The sequence below is a fragment of the Takifugu rubripes genome, chromosome 7 (genome assembly GCF_901000725.2).
Source record: "Takifugu rubripes chromosome 7, fTakRub1.2, whole genome shotgun sequence".
Lineage (NCBI taxonomy): Eukaryota > Metazoa > Chordata > Actinopteri > Tetraodontiformes > Tetraodontidae > Takifugu > Takifugu rubripes.
In genome coordinates this window covers 7,763,383-7,782,396 of record NC_042291.1, presented here as the reverse complement: position 1 = coordinate 7,782,396, position 19,014 = coordinate 7,763,383, and the positions used below count along the sequence as shown (strand labels likewise).

At 43.9% G+C, this 19,014-nt stretch overlaps 1 protein-coding gene across 4 annotated transcripts; it reads left to right on the top strand.

Moving 5' to 3' along the window:
* The first annotated feature begins 99 nt into the window (after positions 1-99).
* Positions 100-18,734, top strand: dop1a (DOP1 leucine zipper like protein A). Of its 4 annotated transcripts, none has more exons than XM_029838969.1 (38): positions 100-470; positions 1,302-1,499; positions 1,717-1,898; positions 1,984-2,154; positions 2,928-3,117; positions 3,274-3,372; positions 3,632-3,731; positions 4,303-4,385; positions 5,169-5,283; positions 5,405-5,525; positions 5,748-5,867; positions 5,961-6,078; positions 6,740-6,769; positions 7,433-7,672; positions 8,650-9,163; positions 9,245-9,528; positions 9,603-9,755; positions 9,853-9,953; positions 10,166-10,431; positions 10,518-12,639; positions 12,861-12,972; positions 13,095-13,277; positions 13,956-14,081; positions 14,169-14,303; positions 14,420-14,475; positions 14,571-14,675; positions 14,882-14,948; positions 15,051-15,195; positions 15,537-15,616; positions 16,158-16,267; positions 16,415-16,564; positions 16,742-16,803; positions 17,004-17,156; positions 17,266-17,402; positions 17,482-17,537; positions 17,628-17,792; positions 17,931-18,060; positions 18,138-18,440. In XM_029838969.1, the coding sequence occupies exons 2-38, from the start codon at positions 1,362-1,364 to the stop codon at positions 18,438-18,440; spliced, it is 7,422 nt and encodes a 2,473-aa protein (XP_029694829.1). In that variant the 5' UTR covers positions 100-470; positions 1,302-1,361. The 4 variants fall into 4 exon arrangements, with proteins under 4 accessions (XP_029694829.1, XP_011603636.2, XP_029694828.1 ...); XM_029838968.1 differs by having other exon boundaries at positions 101-470; positions 4,276-4,385; positions 18,138-18,734; XM_011605334.2 differs by lacking the exon at positions 6,740-6,769 and having other exon boundaries at positions 4,276-4,385.
* Positions 18,735-19,014: the final 280 nt, after the last annotated feature.

The following is a 19,014-nucleotide window of genomic DNA, read 5'->3' as shown; positions in this document are numbered from 1 at the left end:
TAAAACATGCTGATTTTGATTGGGGAATCAAGTTTCAGGGACAACAAGCGTTTTACTTTGAAGGTGAAGAAATGGGAAATATCACTCTTCCATGCGGAAGTGCTGGCGGAAGCTGTGGCCGGACGTAGACGGATCTGCAGTGCAGTGTGGGAGCTGTCAATCGTCTCTTTTTGTATCGGTGACTGTGGAAGCTACCGATGCGCCTATCACTGTTTATTTACATACAGCAGTTTAGCACTACGGAAAAAAACCCGAAACCCATAGACCACCATTATCTGCTTTCAAGTGCGTTTTGTCGTAAGACGTGACTGAAATTAATGATTGACATCAAAGCCGGGGCCCTGCATCATCTCATTTAAACAAACTGACATTAGCTATAGCTCGCTAGACATCCTGTATACGCCAAGCCGCTTTTCCCGTCTAGCCGACTACAAAATCGATTGACAGTAACCGACATGAATGGTGTGAAGGTAAGCTTTTGGAACCTATTATACTTGCATCATTAGCAGCTACCCGCTACGTTAGCTGAGGTAATCTATTGACAAGTGATAGCTCCAGCCTCTAAATAACGCGATAATAAACTGTCATCTCCGTGCTGCGTTTACAGTTATTATCACCGTACGTGTGTATTGTGGCTGAGCGCAACAAAGGAAGGCAACAAGCAGGTCATAGGGACGACATATAACCCCAACCAGCTCCGTTCTGTGTTGTTGTTCCGGGTGTTTTGCTTGTGATTTTTTTTACTTTATTGACAGTGAACGCTGACGACAGACTAGCTAATACATTCTAGAATGAAACATTCTAGCTTTCCTACATTTCTGTGACTGTGAGTAGGTTTCCAACTGCTAGGCTCTGTTCATTTTTCTATCTACCTGCGCACAGGTGTGTATGAGAAAATCTAAAAAGGCACGGTCATGGTTTTCCTGTAATCTGACTTTAATCGTTAGCTTAATCTTTAGTGTACTCGGGTGTTTTGGAATCCTGATAACAACAGGCCATTTGTTGATAAAGGTTGTAGGACTGTCTTGTGGTGCTGATAACCATAATCAGACCAACATTTCTCCCATTCAGCTTCGGACACTGAAAGTCTTTCTCAAATATTCCTGGAGCTACTCTGTTGTTTGCAAAACCCCAAATGGGAATTATGTTCCTTTGGAATTTTCTGAATTTGTTCTGGGTGATGAATCAGCTCCACAAACCTGATATGGGGAAGGACGCGCCTCATTGATAAGATGGACTAGGACTTTTCACTCTGCTAAATAAGGAGATAATGATTTTATTTGTCTCCTCTTTCCTTACAGGTGTCATGCACATACACGTGCCTGGTGTTCGATATTAGTGTGTAATAACCACTCAAGAGAATGAATACTGAAGAGGTGGAGCTGTTGAGTGATTCCAAATACAGGAACTATGTTGCAGCTGTGGACAAAGCCCTTAAGAATTTTGAATACTCCAGTGAGTGGGCAGATCTCATCTCTGCACTGGGCAAACTCAACAAGGTAATTGTTGGCAGATACGCAGCTTTCCAAGACTAACTACACCATGTTGTTACAGGCTGTGTAGTTCTGACACATTTTTGCCCAATTTCCTGCTGAGGCCAAATTTAGGAAAGCTGCAAAACTTGTATTTCTTTCTGTATGAGCACAACCATGGCTTCTGCTACTAATTTTGTAATCGTAACAGTGTAATTGCGACATCCTTCATCTCTTACCCCAGGTTTTGCAGAACAATGCAAAATATCAAGTGGTTCCCAAAAAGCTGACAATAGGCAAAAGACTGGCTCAGTGCCTCCATCCTGCACTGCCCAGTGGAGTCCACCGCAAGGCCTTGGAAACATATGAGATCATCTTTAAGATCATCGGACCAAAGAGGCTGGCCAAAGACCTCTTCCTTTACAGGTAATATGCTCACTCTTCTTACAGTCATCTGGACACATTTTTATAAGTATTAACAGACCTCGTTGTGACTTATTGTTTCCTGCAGCTCTGGACTCTTCCCTTTACTCTCCAATGCTGCTATGTCAGTGAAGCCTGTGCTACTTGGGCTCTATGAGACCTACTACTTACCACTGGGAAAGACCTTGAAACCAGGCCTGCAGGGGCTGCTGACTGGTGTATTACCAGGGTTGGAGGAGGGCTCTGAGTATTACGACAGGTAACATGAGCCCAGATGAAAGGAGCAGCACTTTCGAGTGATGCACTTGTTGGCTCAGCATTAAGACAATGCTTCTACCAGATAATGTGGAATGAGATTGATTTCAGATCTTGTGAAATATATATGAGATGATAAATTTTAAAATGGAAATGGGAAAAAGGAATGGTCTGGCAACTTAGTTTAAGTCATACTTGACAAAAGGAATAATCTAGACTTTTATACTGCACAGTTTTACAAATGTATTTATTTTAAAGTGGAAAAATAATGAGCAGAGGACTTATGTCATCAGTGCTGCCATGTACATTATTGAACAACAGAGGGCGCTCTAGCTACATTATAATGCCAGGGTGACGTTGAAGAGTGTGTGTGTGACTAAAATGGGATTCATTTCATGACCCACTGTTAAATTGATTAGTAGGTGAGGCCCAGGTGTGACTAATACGCTCTGTATGAATAAATAAATGAAAGCTCTACTGGAAATGTCAAATTTAATAAATGTCATACGGGACAGCTGTTATCTTCACAATATGACATCAGATATGTTCAGATGTGAAAACAGCCTGTTACAGGTCAATATGTACTGAGGCTGGAGACAGTGGTGTCAAAAGAGAACGTCACCTTATCTGTGCTGTAGTCTGGAGTTTTAGTTTGTAACACTTCTATTTGACATCTTCAAAAGCCCTCTACTTGTAGGGACGAGCATATCCTGTCATGTCAGGAGCATTAAATGCAGAGCAGTTGACTTGATGTCTGCTGTGTCTTGTGTGCCGAAGGACAAACACCCTGTTAGAGAAGGTGGCTGCAGCAGTGGAACAGTCGGCCTTCTACAGTGCCTTGTGGGGCAGCATCCTGACCAGCCCCGCCGTGCGTCTCCCCGGGGTGTCCTTTGTTCTGCTGCACCTCAATCGCAAGCTCTCCATGGAGGACCAGCTCTACGTCATGGGCAACGACATTGAGCTGATGGTAATTGACAGCATGCTACCAAACAACGTCAACAATACTTTGCTGTTTAATTTGAAATATTGCAGAATAAAAAGATGCAGTTTTACTGCCATCGGGTGTTTTGTCACACTTTGACCGTACTAAAGCTGAATGATGATGTCTCTGGGTTCTGAACAGGTGGAGGCCGTCAGTACCTCGGTCCAGGACTCGAGCGTGCTGGTACAGAGGAGCACGCTGGATCTGATCCTCTTCTGCTTCCCCTTCCACATGAGCCAGGTACACAGAAAATTCAATCTACAATCACCCTTGAATAATAATAATAATAATAATCTTTACATTAGTTGGCGTAAACACTGGTGGGCTCGCTCTGTATGAATGTGCATGAGTACTGTTTGGCGGTAATTGTTTTTATTATCAGCTTTATATATGATACCTGTGAAAACACACACACACACACACACACACACACACACGTGCTTGTAATACTGTGAAGTGTGAACAGTGACAAACGTTCTGCTCTGTGCTGTGTCTTCAGGCTACTCGTCCTGACATGATTCGGATCCTGTCAGCGGCTTTGCATGTGGTTTTAAGAAGAGACATGTCCCTCAACCGCAGGCTATACGCATGGCTGCTGGGTACAAACACACTCTGACAGTGACTTTATGACCTACCAGCATTCCCAGTTGCCACATGATCTTTAGAATATTGTCAAAATGAAAGATTTTGCTATTGGAAAGCAGGTTGATCATTACGTTAATTTGCTCAAATATCGATTCATAGGTGTTGCGTACACCTGAGCTCATAAATCCTATTCCAATTCAATCTCATAAACACTTTATTCATTCCTGGGGGACATTTTAAAAGGAGTATCAAAGTAGCTTTAAAGGCAGCACATGTCATAGACTTAAGGGACACTGCAGTCCAACACAGGTAATACACAATCACACACGCTAGTTGCCTTTAAGTTGTATTGTTTACAGTACTCTTGTAGTTGCTCTTGCCAATTTCTTATTTCTTCCTTGTTTTCAATTCACACGGATGACCACGCTGGTAAGTGTCTGCACAGCTCAAGATTTCAAATGACAAATTTGTAGATGAAGTTCAAATCTGGAATAACATAATTCTAGCTCAGTTCTCTCACTCTAATCTCTGTGTGTTTATGTCTTTGTGTTATTTCAGGATTTGACAATAACGGGGGGGCAATAGGACCTCGCAGTACTCGGCAGAGCAATCCAGAGGAGCACGCAAGCCAGTATTTCAACATGTTCTCTAAAGATATGTTGGTCCAGGTGAGTCTTTGCGTAGTTTAAAATAACCTCAGCTTTTATTTAGACACTCGGGACTGAGGGAGAAATGGTAAAAACACCAAATCAAGTAAAAAAAATGCATCAATCATGAGACACTAGTGCTGCTATCTCTGGTGAATATTTGAAGTGAAGCAACTGAATCAGGTGTAACATAAGGTGGAAGACAGTATTTGTGGGGGGGTGTTTGTGACTTTTGGACTTAAGTCTGACAAACCCCAGCCTCAGTTGTCTTTCGCTTAATAGTCCCTTTTCTCAGCGTTCTTTCCTGTACCTCCCACGTCCTCTCTGGGGTGTCATACTCCAGCTTGTCCTTTGAAGACAGCATCCAGTACTTCCAAAGACTTTCATGCACACCCACATAGAAAACTGCCTTTGTCCTCCAAGCGTCTGATGAGCGGTGGTACCCTAGGGGTTGAGGGAAACAGGCCCACAGAGCATTTTGGAAGGGAAGTTTTGGGTTTTGAAATGTTTTTGTTTTATTTTTGTGTTTGCTCTCCTGCCATCTGCTCTGTTGTAGCTATTTGAGCTCCATCCACTGGGAGTGTAATGGGACAACAGAGACCGTCTGTTCCTGTTTTAGCCAATTATGTGGCAGACGAAGCGTAAAACAGATGAGAAAACAAAACAGACTTGATGCCGATATGAAGTCGGGCGCAAAATGGTTATGCCAAATATCACTCGGTGGTGATAAAATGGTTTTCTGCTAAAATTAGCTTTGGAACGTGAATATCGGTTAATTTATTCTAATATGTTTATGCGTTTTAGGCAATGGTGGGGATCTTGCAGGGCAAGGCCCGAGGTGGGGAAGAAGAAAGCATCCTGATGCATGACCTGAAGCCATTCCGCATCCTCATCAGTCTTCTGGACAAACCGGAGCTCGGTAACCTTCCTCGATACGTAGTCAAAACTGTGTCGTGCGCAGTGAATGACGTGTGTTCGTCACACAGGTGTCGCACATTCAGTCCAATCTACTATAACTATACTGTATATGTGTGTTAAAGGTCCAGCAATCCTAGAAGATGTGCTTATTGAGGTGTTTCGAACCCTTCACACACAGTGCCGAACAGAACTTAACCTCCAGAACCAGAGTCCGTTCAGTAAAGACCACACACACCTCAGCAGGTCGGTGCATTCCTCTGCTTTTGTCTCTCCTCTATTGACTGCAGTACAAGTATGACACGAAAATGAATGTCTTGATGCTATTTTGGTTTTTTGGATGATGCAGCTCACCCTTCCTTTACCTGCACAGTAGCCAGAGGCTGAAAGAGGAGGAATGATATAAATGATTTATTGTCATCTATTTATAATATCTCATTGAGGAGATGATTTTACATTCTGTTTTAGTAAACTCAGAGAGAATAAGAAGACAGCCGAACTGATTAAAACAGCCAACCTCCTGTTCAACTCCTTTGAACCGTATTACATGTGGGACTACATTGCTCGCTGGTTCGAAGAGTGCTGCAGGTGTGTGTAAATGTCTGCAATTTAAAGGTGCCATAGTTTCATGTGAGGGCGCACATACATTTGAAAATAAACACAAATATGGCTTTGTTTCAGGAGGACAATGAACGGCAGCACTCGTGGACCACGGCATGCTGGGAGTTTAGATCCTCTCGAGTTCTCACTGGTGGAGTTCTGTCAGCTTGTTGATTTTCTGTTAGATATTGTTTCCTTGGTGAGTTTCTTTCCTCATCTGTCTGACTGTTCCATTTCTTTTTTATCTCTTCATTTTCCTTTTGACTGTTGCTTTGTCTTCACTTTTTATTCTGATCAGTTTTTCATTATTTTCCTCACTTCTTTCAATGGTTTAATTGCCATCTCATTATTGTTTTCATCTTTTAGCCACTTCCCTTACTTTTATAGCCCCCTTTTCTTTATTCCATTATTTGTTTCTCACTTTTGGGTCAGACACACATCTTGAATCCCTCCCTCTATTTCCATTCCACCATTGGATCCATTTTGAGATGTGTTACCCACCACTAGGGGAGTGTGTCAGTGCATCACGTCTCTGCATCTTGCATCTCTCTGTCTATTTGCAGTGCCTACACAGGCTCAGACAAAGCTTGTGTTTAGTTGTTGTTTTTTTGCTGAAATTAGCATTTGGATCATCTCAGAAATGTGTTTGTTTTTACAATATTTTCAAACTGATGAGTTTGGAAATCCCCAACTCCTCTATTACCCTGTTTAAATGCTTGTGTGTGAGAGAGAGATAGAGTGTGATAGCGTGTTTGTGAGTGCTGAGAAGGACGTGTGAGGTCACCGTGTGTTTCTGGAAGGTATGGCCTGTGCTCCGCTTGCTCCTGTCTGTTCAAACTATCTGCTCTTTTTCCTTGAAGCCTACTAGAAGCATGAGGGTAATCTGCCAGGTAAAGTACTGCTCTTTCCTGCTTTTTCACCTCACTCTGCTTCACTGAGGCTATGATAACATTTCTGCAACATCCTGCCAGCATCCCTCAGGTCATCCTGGCCTGCTTTGAGGGATCATTTCTGACTAAGAACCTGTTACAAATGATCCAAAGGATGAAGAGGGATTATAACTGTAATTTCACATGGTATAAACTCATTTGGCTGGTGTTTTGGTGTGGATCTTGTGAAAATGGAATCTCTGCCCAGTGTGTGTCCCTTCATTTAAGCTTACATGCATTTATATGCTAATGCTGACATATTTTAAAGAAATATGTTTTTTTTTTTTTTAAAATCACTTCATGTTTTAATGCTAATTTTATAATAATGTATTCCTTTTTGCTCATTTTACTTTCATAACAATTTTTGACTGTTAGGTCATAATAATTGTATAGAATAGCACAACTATACAGAGCTAAAGAGCTTTTCACAGTAAGGCCAATAAGTCTGTTCTGTTCATTTGTCATAAATTCAAGTCATAAATGTAGCAAGCTGTGTAAGAAATTACCAAAAAACATGTGGTTAGATGAATAACTGAGTCATAAAGTATAAAATGTATCATTCTCACCTTCACCCAAATGCAAGATAATCACATCTGAAATGTAAATGTTTACATACCCATCCAGGAGACCTACATAGAAATCCAGACAGAGCATCTTCCTCAGCTGCTGCTGCGCATGGTGTCGGCTCTGACCTGTCATCTGCAGGTCCTGGGCCTTGCAGAACTCACCCACTGCCTCCGTCTTTGCTCCAAGATCCTCAGCAAGGTGCAGCCACCGCTGGTGTCCCCTCTGACCCTGTCTGGCCCCCTGGCCAGCTCCACCAGCAACACCTTGAATTCAGCAAGGGAGAAGACCAAAGAGAAGGTGAATAAATAATTATTTTTTAAAAACTCTTTTGTATAATAGATTAAATAGAAATTGCTCACAGTCACAGGAACACAAGTGATGGCACTGCCTGGTCAGTCTCTTTGTAAAATACTGCCAGCTGATGAGTCTGTTCTTGCTCTGATCCTGTACAAGCTTTTGATGGGACATGACACATGTTTTTGCCATTATCAAACAAATCCCAGTTTGACCAACTTCCTATAAAGTAACACTCTCATCAGTCCCTGGTCGAGGGGTCCTATCACAACCTCAGCCAGCCGCCAGCCTCCTGCCCTGTGATGCTGTTCGCTGGTTGAGCCCATGACTGTCCCTGCCATTCCATGCCTTTTACATGTGTTCAAAGAGTGATATCAAATATTTATTTAATATCACTGTCCTGGTTCTCCCAGTCCCAGTCCCCCAACTTAAATGTGAAGTGTTCAGCAGTTCACTGAGGTGGAAAAAAACTGGTCAGTCAAATATCCCCAAGCCTGAAGATGTAGAGCAGCTCAGTTCTTTGAGATGAGGCTCGTGGGGTAGGAAAGAGAAGTAAAAAGACAAGGTACTCTACTAACAGCTGAGCCCAGTGTACAGTTTCTTTTTTAGGAGGAGTAGGCATGCCTGAAAGGTCTCCTGGGTCAACCAACTATTGTAGTGGAAAATATTCCTCATGTATCAACTGAATATTATTCCACCCCCATACAGAGGGGCATATAGAGCGTGTCTTGTCTAGGCCATCTGAGTCCGCAATCAAAATTGTCAGGCTCCCAAAGGACTGCCACAAAAATGAGTAAAATGGATCAGTCTACAGTCTTTTCTCATTCAAAAGCTAAAGGAATGGAATACCAATAGATACATCCTGATGACCAGCTAATTCAGCACATAGCCTTCTTGAACCTCTTTGGAAATACTAATCTACATTTATTTCTCATAATCTTTTATGTCTTCCTTTTCTGTCTCCCTCTACCCTCCTGTAGGCTTTGTCTCCACCTCTGGAGGTACCTGGCAGCGAGGAGGTATTTGAAGATGTGGAAAACCAAGCCAGCAGTCGCTCCTCTGAAGGTGGCTTCACAGATTTTATACAGTACCAGGGAGAGGGAACAGAGGAGACAAGTGAGCAGGCTTCTAATCCTCACCCAACAGTCAAAACAGGCCGCAGACCCTCTTCAGGGCCCATTCATAAAAAGGACAAACTGGTGATGCAGTGTTGCCTTGAGAACTTCCAGCAGTTTCTCTCTCGACTCATCACCCTGTATATTACCCCTTGTCACGTGGATAAAGTTGGAGGTGCTAGAGATGAACTCATGCTGTCAGGGCCTCTGGTGGTAGACGGCTGCCGGCCTAGTGGTCACACAGAGCCGAGGCCTGTCCAGTGGGAGTGTGTTGCTGCTTTTACTGCTGCCTGTCAGCTTTTCTTAGAATGCTCCAGTTTCCCTGTCTACATTGCAGAGGGCAACCTCAAATCATCACCGACACAGGAAGAGCCGTTTGGTGAGTACTTAATGCCGCTTTATGGGAGGTTCAACAACTTTTGAATGTTAAATATTTACCTACTCCCCTTATTCATTACAGACAGTGAGCAGGTCTGTTTACCAGCATGGCTTCAGACCTTGATGGATGCCTGCTGCTTTGCCTCTGACTTCAGCCTTCAGGGTGTGGCCATTTCCTTACTCATGGATCTCGTAGGGCTGACCCAGTCAGTTGCCATGGTGACAGCTGAAAGTGCAGCATCTGGCAACAGCTCTGAGCCCGTCCAGCCCATGAGTCCCAGTCAGGGTCGGGTAGCTGTCATCATCAGGCCACCACTCACTCAGGGAATCCTAAAGCACATCGCTGAAAAAACTAAAGTCTTCAAGGTAGAAGCTTTTGTTTGAGCTTGTAATACTTGTGGTATTTTTGACATCAAGATATTCCTAAAACTTGTTCCCAGAGTGTAGCACTGATTCTGTGGAACCAGCTGAGTGAAGGAACACCTCAGCACCATCAGCGCAGTGTGGAGCTCTTCTACCAGCTCCACAACCTGGTGCCTTCCTCAAGCATCTGCGAGGACGTCATCAGCCAGCAACTCATGCACAGAGACAAGGTTACAACAATGCCATAGCAACACATATGCCATGTTTTTAGTTTTTTTTAACAGTCATACAGTCTGGATGAAATTCTGAAGCCTTTTTTCCTTTCAGAGAATACGGTTGGAGGCCCATGTTAAGTTCTCAGTGTTATGGCATTTGACAAGAGATTTGAACATGAACAAGTCCTCTCCCTTCATTCGCACATTTGACAGGTGGGTTAATACAATAAAACTCCCTAATTTAGTTAAAACCAACCAGCCTTTCACTACTTTGACGACAAAAACCTGATGTTAGAGTATTATAAGACAATGTCATTCAGTCAACAGATTGAAGTCCATTAAGGCTAATTATTATTATATTCTACGTAATACTTACATTTTCAGGACTTTAGGACTTTTGGGTTTCTTTTCACTTTGTCTTTCAGATCTCTTTACATCATGCTGGACAGTCTGAGTTATTGGGACCCATGTACCAGCGCTGTTGGTCGGGCATGGCTGAATCAGGTTCTTCAGAGGCATGACATTGCTCGGGTTTTAGAACCACTTCTCCTTCTGCTTCTCCACCCCAAGACCCATAGAGTATCCATTCAGAGAGTACAGTCACAACACCACCTAACCCATGGCTTCCCTGAAGCACCTGAGCAGGGACCATTGCAACCCATTTACAACAGGGACTCGGGCCTCTCAGACAGTGAGTTACAAGCAACAGTTGTGTATTTTGACCCATTCTAAGAAATACTCAATTTTATTTATTTCCTTCCTTTGTCTTTTCTTTAGATTTTAGTCGAATCCATGGGGTGTGCAAAGCCAACCAGGATCTCCCAGGCCTAGGGGTGGGTGACATGGAGCCAGTCTGTCTCACTGTCAACCCACTGAGTGACAGCCTTTCTGTACTCAGCCTGAGCAGTGAGAATTTACAATTAGTGGGTGAATATCAGCCTGCCGAGCAGCAGGGGGAGCTCCAGAGCTGTGATTCCAGTGGTTCACGTTCATCAACATTAGAAAATGGCAGCTTTGAAGAGGCAGAGGGTTTGAGCAACACAGTCAATAGCTCAGACCCTCAACCTGGTTGCACAAATGATGTTTCTGAGGACTCAATAGAGGAGGTTGTGTCAGCTGTAATGAAAGAGGTTATAGATAGAGTTTTGAGTTTAATAGATGAGGCGCCTCTTGACATTTCCCCTCCATTTGAAGTCTGGCCCCAGACAGATACGGACAGCACTTCCTCAGATACCTCCACTGGTCTCCGTCTTGATTCTGATCTGCCTCTTATCCCCCACCATCAAACTTTACCAGAGCTGTTAGCTGAAGGCACATTGGAGTTACTCTCTGTTACACCAGTGGACACGTCTAATGGGCAGCAGCACAAGGAGGGTATCACTCGACACAGCTCATCACCTTCCATCGTCACTCTGCCAAATGGCACCGAATCGGCCAACTCGGATCACTTGCTTGTGGATGATCCTCAGGCACGCAAACGTAGCCATAGCAGCACCCAGCTCAGCCTTAAAGGGAAGATAATGGAGAGGCTGGCAGACAAATCTCCAGGCGCCAAGCCCAAAATCAAAAAAGCCAAAAGGAAAGAGGAGGAGAGGCAGAAAAAGATGGCAAATCAAGCCGAGAAACTTCGGCCACCCAGCATTTTCTTTGGGGACAGTCTGGATCTGGAAAATTGGTATAGTTGTGGGGAGGGTGAGGTGTCAGAGATTGAAAGTGACACTGGCTCACCCATTGGGGGAACCAGTGGGGGAGGTGTTCGGGTGGCGGCACGCAGATCATCCTCTGCCCCGCCCCGTTTCAACATCCATCCGCTCTACCAGCATGTGCTTCTCTACCTCCAACTGTATGACTCCTCCCGAGCCCTCCACGCCCTCTCAGCCATTGTAGCAATATTGAGAGCTGCACCCTCAGGCTTTGTCAGTGCAATCTCCACTACCAGCATCAACAACACATACACTCCACAGCTCTCTTTGCTCCAAAACCTCCTCGCCCGTCACAGGGTCTCTGTCATGGGCAAAGACTTTTACTCCCCCATCCCGCAGGACTCACACTCCCATACATTCCGCAGTGCGATGTACCTTGAGATCATCATCTCACTCTGCCTGTACTTCCTAAGAAGCTATTACTGTGCTCATGTGTCAGCAGGCCCTCAGGACCTGGCAGGGAACCGGGCTATGCAGCTAACAAGTGTCGAGGTTTTAACTCTCCTGTTCAGCGAACTAGTCAAAGTCACGGGTGGCTCAGCTAAGGGCTTTGCTAGTTTCATCAGCGATGTCCTCTCTAAGTGCAAAGTTCAGAAGGTGGTTCTTCATTGTCTGCTCTCTTCCATATTCAGCGCCCAGAAATGGCATGACCAACGGGTGGCGGGCGTCAATATGGCTTCAGTGGAGGAAGGTCTGTCAGAGGACAGCATTATCAACCTTTCAGAGGACCAAATAGACAGTTGTAGCTCTGTCCAGTCGCAGCTTCTCAGGCTGCTGCAAAGTCTTGTTGTGTTGGAACACCGGGTTTTAGGACCAGCTGATGAAGGAGTAGACGGAGGGCCAGCCACAGGAGTAGCTGGTGGTGGGGGGACAGGAAGTGGTGCTGGGGCTGGTTTCGAGTTTCTGGGTGGAGAAGTGGAGCATGTCAACCCTCAGCAGCCAATGACATCCCTGCAGTACCTGCACGGACAGCCAATCACAGCACAGGGTATGTTCCTGTGTGCGGTGATCAGGGCTTTACATCAACACCATGCATGTAAGATGCACCCCCAGTGGATTGGACTCATCACAGCCACCCTTCCATACATGGGCAGGGTGCTCAGGAGGGTGGTGGCCTCGGTCACGTTGCAACTCTGCCGAAATCTGGATAATCTTCTCCAGCAGTACCGCTATGAGACTGGAATAACTGACAAAAGGTATCAGCATGAGTTTTCCCAACACGATGACTTGTTTTAAGTAGAGCGTAAGCATTTAATTTCTTAGTCAAATAAAATTGTTGAGCCAGGGTTACATCACTAGAATGTGATCTCAGATTTGTATGGCCTCATCAACTTCCTACCTACCAATTGTGATTTCCTAGACCCAGCGATGCATTTAAGAAATTGTATACTTCAATAACTGTTATCTTATCTTGTAGGCCCCAGTGGATGGCCCTCTGCATCCCTCCTGACCTGATTCTGACGGTGCTGGAAGGGGTGACGGCCATCATCCATTACTGTCTGCTTGATCCCACTTCCCAGTATCACCAGGTGAGGGCACCATAACACCGGTTTTAGAAAATCTGACCAATTCGTTTAGCATATAACTTTTTTCCATTGGTGTGTGATTTGTATTGATTTTTTTTATTGCTCTTGTATATTCAATCTTTCAGTTACAAGTGAGTGTTGACCAGAAGCATTTGGCTGAAGCTCGACTAGGGATTCTGTCCATTCTCCACACCATTATGTCATCTGTGACCCTGCTGTGGAGCGTTCTCCATCAGGCTGACAACTCAGACAAGCCAGCTGCTGCCTCTGCTGCTTCCACTTCCAATATCAACTTGGGATCCACTAAGGTACCACACACAACAAATGTACACTATGTTGCCAAAAGTAGTCTCTCACCCATCCAAATCATTTAATTCAGGTATTCCAATCACTTCCATGTCCACACCTCTGTAGAATCAAGCACCTGGGCTTCCAGGCTGCCTCAACAGATGTTAGTTAAAGAATGGATCGCGCCCATGAGCTCAGTGACTGTGCAATTAGTCCATTTGTGAAATTTTCTTGCTGCTTATATTATTATATTATAATATATTCCACAGTCAGCTTTAACAAAGTGGAAGTGATTGGGAACAACAGCAACTCATAAAAACTAAATCTCAGAGCAGACTGGTACTTGTCTGGCTGCACTGTCCCAAGTGTAAAGTTTGGTGGAGGGGTGGATTATGGTGTGGGGCTGTTTTTCAGGAGTTGGGCTTGACCCCATAGTTCCAGTGAGAGGAATTCTCAATGCTTCAGCCTGCCAAGGCATTGTGGTCATTTTCATTATCCAAACTTTGTGGGAACTGATTGTGGATGGCTCTTTCCTGTTCCAACATGACTGCACACCAGTACACAAAGCAAAGCCTTCCCAGAAGAGTTGGAGCTAGCAAAAACACTATTCCATTCTCACACAAGCCCTTGTCAAAGCGATCACAATAGCAGTTAATATAAATCAACCTAAAACTTCCTTTCTTACATCTGTTTTAAAGAACCTCAGGCAGCAAATCCTGGAGCTCCTGGGTCCAATTTCCATGAACCACGGCGCTCACTTCATGGCAGCAATTGCGTACGTTTGGAATGAGAGGAAACAGGTCATGACGGCTGTCAGAAATAAGGTTGGCATTTCAGCAACTTATTTTCAATATCATGAATATCCCTTTAGAGCTATTTGCCATTTATCACATTATTCCCACATATTCCAGGTAATTCCTTTAGCCAGTGAAGAGCAGCTTCTGCTGGTGGAACTGGTTCGTTCGGTGAGCGCCATGCGCACTGAAACGGTCATCCAGACAGTGAGAGAGGTCCTGAAGCAGCCCCCGGCAATCGCAAAGGATAAGGTAGGTATTTGCTTCTGAACTCTGTTCCCATCTCCTTGGCCTTTAGCAGCTACTGTATACTAACTTAGGACTGTTTGAACATTTTACATTTAAAATGTCTTTTTCAAACGTCCCAGAAACACCTGTCCTTGGAGGTCTGTATGCTGCAGTTCTTCTACGCTTATGTCCAGCGGTGAGTCCACTTCTTCCTAACTACAGTACATGTCAGTATCTGGTGTGATGATAGTATTTTAATATACCGGTTTTGTTCTTGGTTTTGTTCCCTAGAATCCCTGTGTCCAGTTTGGTTGATAGCTGGCCATCTCTGCTGGCCCTACTTAAAGACTCAGTGCCTTTAGGTCTGCCTGCCCCTGGACAGTTTCTGATACTGGGGTCAGTTTCTCTTCATTCTCTCATAAATTGTCTTTTTAACTTAATGCTAACTGGGGAATAACTTAAAACAGTTCTGGTTAATGGAAGTCAAAGTCTTAGTGAGACTCTTAAATGATCTTATTGATCTGTGGAGGATACTCCTTCTTTTTTGAACCTTTTGTTCCTTCATTTATTTAACACAGTCCATTTGTCTTTGCTTCCTTCAGGGTTTTGAATGAGTTCATTTTAAAGAATCCGAATCTGGAGAGCAAGAAAGATCAACGGGAGCTGCAGGTCTTCTTCTCATTGAGTTTATTCCTGGATAATGGAATTTTGAGCCGCTTGGGGGTTTTCGATCTACTGTCATATGTAATTCCAAATTCCTTTTTTCTTTAGGATGTAACCCATAAAGTGGTGGAGGCCATCGTCACCATTGCAGGCTCCTCTCTGGAGCAAACCACATGGCTGAGAAGAAACCTGGAAGTCAAAGCTTCTCCACAGATTATTGTGGATGGAACCAACCTAGAAGCTGATGTAGAAAGTAAATTTATTTTGATTTTAAGTTGTATGTTGAAAGTGCTTTTCCTTTGTTTTGGTATCATTTCAGGCAACTTAAGCTGCCAGTGAGGAAATGTTCCATGTTTTTTATTGTGTTTTTGTTGGATATGTGTTATAATGTAAGGGATTATTATAATCCAGCTAAACTGTTTGTGACAATAATCTGCAACTTTGTGATTTGTGATGCTAAAACTGAATACACACTCCTTGCAGGCATAAAACTGAAGGCAGTTTACAAACATCTACCCCGGGTGTTTCAGTATTAGAGTATTAGTGTTTCCTGTATTGAACATGCTGTTAATCTCTGCTAATCTCTTTTTGTAGATTTAATGTTCACAGTGATGGAAGCCTCCAACTTCACTCCGTCGGTCTACAGTGTTCACGCTCTCACACTTTTGGCTGAGGTAAAACATTAACCCATCTGTTGTTTATCGGGCAGCTGTCAGCAGGTGGTCCTGATGTTGTTTTTTTCCTCTTCATTATGTCCCAAGTTGCTCTCACTCATATTTAACAGCAGTGTTAAGGTCGGTTGTGCCCAGACATCCCTCTGCAGGGTAATAACACGCCCTTAGCGAGCAGTTTAGAGCCGATTTATGACCTGATTGCCTCCCACTTCAGTCATTATCAGTGAAACGATGAATCAAAATCTTAGAATCATTGACCATTTTGTTCTTTTCTTTGCTACTAGTGGGATTGCGTTTTTAAAAATTATTCTAGATCACGTTATGAATTTTAACAGTTCATGCTTTGGTTATCAACCCTCTGATCCCAATTTAATGATGTGAAATATCTATATTGATTTCACATCATTGAATCATATGGGACTGCTGTATCTTAACTGTCACATGTTGATTTGCATATTCTGCACCATTATTACGTCTCTATAATAAATGCATCAGAATTGTCTGTCCTGTTGAAAATTGGCTGATTTTTTTTTTCCATCAGGTGCTGGCTCATCTGCTGGACATGGTGTTCTATAGTGATGAGAAGGAGAGAGTGATTCCCCTCCTGGTTAATATTATGCACTATGTTGTCCCCTATTTGCGTAACCACAGGTGAGAATAATCACAAATTCTCACAGAGTATTCACATTATAACAGCTTTGATCTATATATTATAGCTTACAGCAGGTGAAATGTTAAGTGCAAAGATGAGCAGCATGCACTGAAATCACAAGTCTGTTTCCCTGCTCCTCCTGACAGCACTCACAATGCTCCCAGTTACCGGGCTTGCATCCAGCTGTTGAGCAGCCTCAGCGGGTACCAGTACACCCGCCGTGCCTGGAAGAAGGAGGCCTTTGACCTCTTCATGGACCACACCTTCTTCCAGATGGATTCCTCCTGCGTCAGCCAGTGAGTGGACAGAAATGATGATGATGATGATGATGATGATGATGATGATGATGATGATGATGATGATGGATTGCTTTTGTCAGTTCTGGATTGGTCGTAGCGTTTTGCGTGCTGTTGGCTTTCTTACTCCTAGCAGTGCTGACCAGAGTTTGACCGTTGATTGTTGTTTTTTTTCAGCTGGAGAGCCATTATTGACCACTTGATGACCCATGACAAGACCACATTTAGAGACCTCATGAGTAAGCTTTGTTATTTATAAACTGTGGGTGGTTCAAAACCAGTTGCAATACTCTGCATTTCTTTAAATGTACCTCTGTAAGGTATGTTGAGACATAATAATGTTTTATTTTTAGTCCCTCTCTGTTCAGATTTGCCTCGGGGGCTTCAGTCAGTGAAGCTTTATATCCTTAGACCTAATTATACCTTTGCTTCCCTACAGCCCGGGTTGCAGTCGCCCAGAGCAGCTCTCTGAGCCTGTTTACCAACAGAGACGCTGAACTGGAGCAGAGAGCCATGCTGCTCAAACGTTTGGCTTTCACCATCTACAGTAGCGAAGTGGACCAGTACCAGAAATACCTGCCAGACATACAGGGTAATTTGCCTACACACACACACACACACACACACACGTTCATCTGAGACTAATTTCCCAAAAATATAATCGTCCTTTGAGAAGCTAAAACGCGTGACTCTGTGTTCAGAGCGCCTGGTGGAGAGCCTGCGTCTCCCTCAGGTGCCCATCCTCCACGCTCAGGTGTTCCTGTTCTTTAGAGTGCTGCTCCTGCGTATGTCACCTCAACACCTGACCTCACTGTGGCCCACCATGATAACCGAACTGGTGAGAATCAGACCTCGCTGCTCTCAGCCTCACATACTCGCTGTGGACTGACAAACACTCTCGCATTTACATGTTACAGGTTCAAGTCTTTCTTCTGATGGAGCAGGAGCTGACAGCAGATGAAGACATGTCAAGGTAAATCCGTTGACACTCCAAACCAGATTATTAGAGCAGATGAACAGCATAAAAAATATATTGAGTTGTCCTTTTACTTTCTGTTGGCAGGACTTCAGGGCCTTCTGTGGCTGGGTTGGAGACGACCTATTCTGGTGGAAATGGCTTCTCCACCTCCTACAACAGTCAGCGATGGCTCAACCTCTACCTGTCTGCCTGCAAGCTCCTGGACCTGGCCCTGGCTCTGCCTCCTGAGAGCCTGCCTCAGTTCCAAATGTCAGTAATAGACTCGGACAGTAGGCTGATCAAGAATCAGTTCCTCGGGAGCTTTGAGGCATTTTTTGTGATTTATTTTTTTATTTTGGGGGTATTCTAAATGGCAGAACTGAATGATCACATCTAACCTAATCACAGGTACCGCTGGGCCTTCATCCCAGAAGCTTCTGATGATTCAGGGATGGAGGTAAGACGTCAGGGGACTCACCAGAGAGAGTTTAAACCCTATGTTGTCCGACTGGCCAAGCTTCTGAGGAAAAGAGCCAAGGTAGCTTTCCTTTGTTCCCACTGATATCCCATCTGTATCCTTGTTATCCGTTTTTGATATACTTATGATTTCTTTAGAAAAACCCAGAGGAGGACTTCTCCACCCGAACCCTGACGTGGGAGCCAGGTCACCTGATGCTGACGCTCTACGTGATCCGCAGCATGGAGCAGCTGCTACCCTTCTTCAACATGCTCTGTCAGGTTTTCAACAGCAAGAGTCGCTCAGGCCTGGCCTGCGCCCACAACCACACAGATGTCGCCATTCCTGGTCGCAAAGATGGCCACAAACTCGAGAGCCAGAAAGTCTTCTGGAGTCAAGCGAGACAGACTATTGAGGAGATGGTGGAAAAAGACTTTCTAGAGGGGCTCATCAAGACATGAGAGCACTGCAACAGGACAGGGGCATTACCACATTAACACTAGTGACAAACCTCAACTTGTACATTTCAGAACAAGGGAACCCCAATGAGATAAATAGTTTGTACACTTTTTGTATTTATATTGATAATTTTACTTTTCAAAGCCTATTGTATTTAATTTCAACAGTTTGTATATATTGTATCTAGCAGCTTTGATGCCTGACTTTTAACATTACACGTGGCTCCATTTGGACAAAGTGAAGATGCTGTGCCATTCCATATCTATGTGAATTAATAAAGATTTCTAACGAGGTTATAGGTGCCCTGTTACTCCTGTCTTGACATTCAGAATATCAACAAGAAAAAAATCTGCTGTGGAGATCTGTTGATTTGCAAGAACAGATATAAATGCTGAAGAAGATCAAGGGATAAATCAAACCCTACTTGTTCTGCTTCTATTTAAGGCAGATTTTGACTCAGTAATTTAAAGAAATCTTGTTTCAAGCATGTCATGAATATTACTGTGCTCTCCTAGCAGGACAGTGAGATCTAAGGCAGCACACTTTATATGACCTTCACAGCAGCAGAGAAACGTG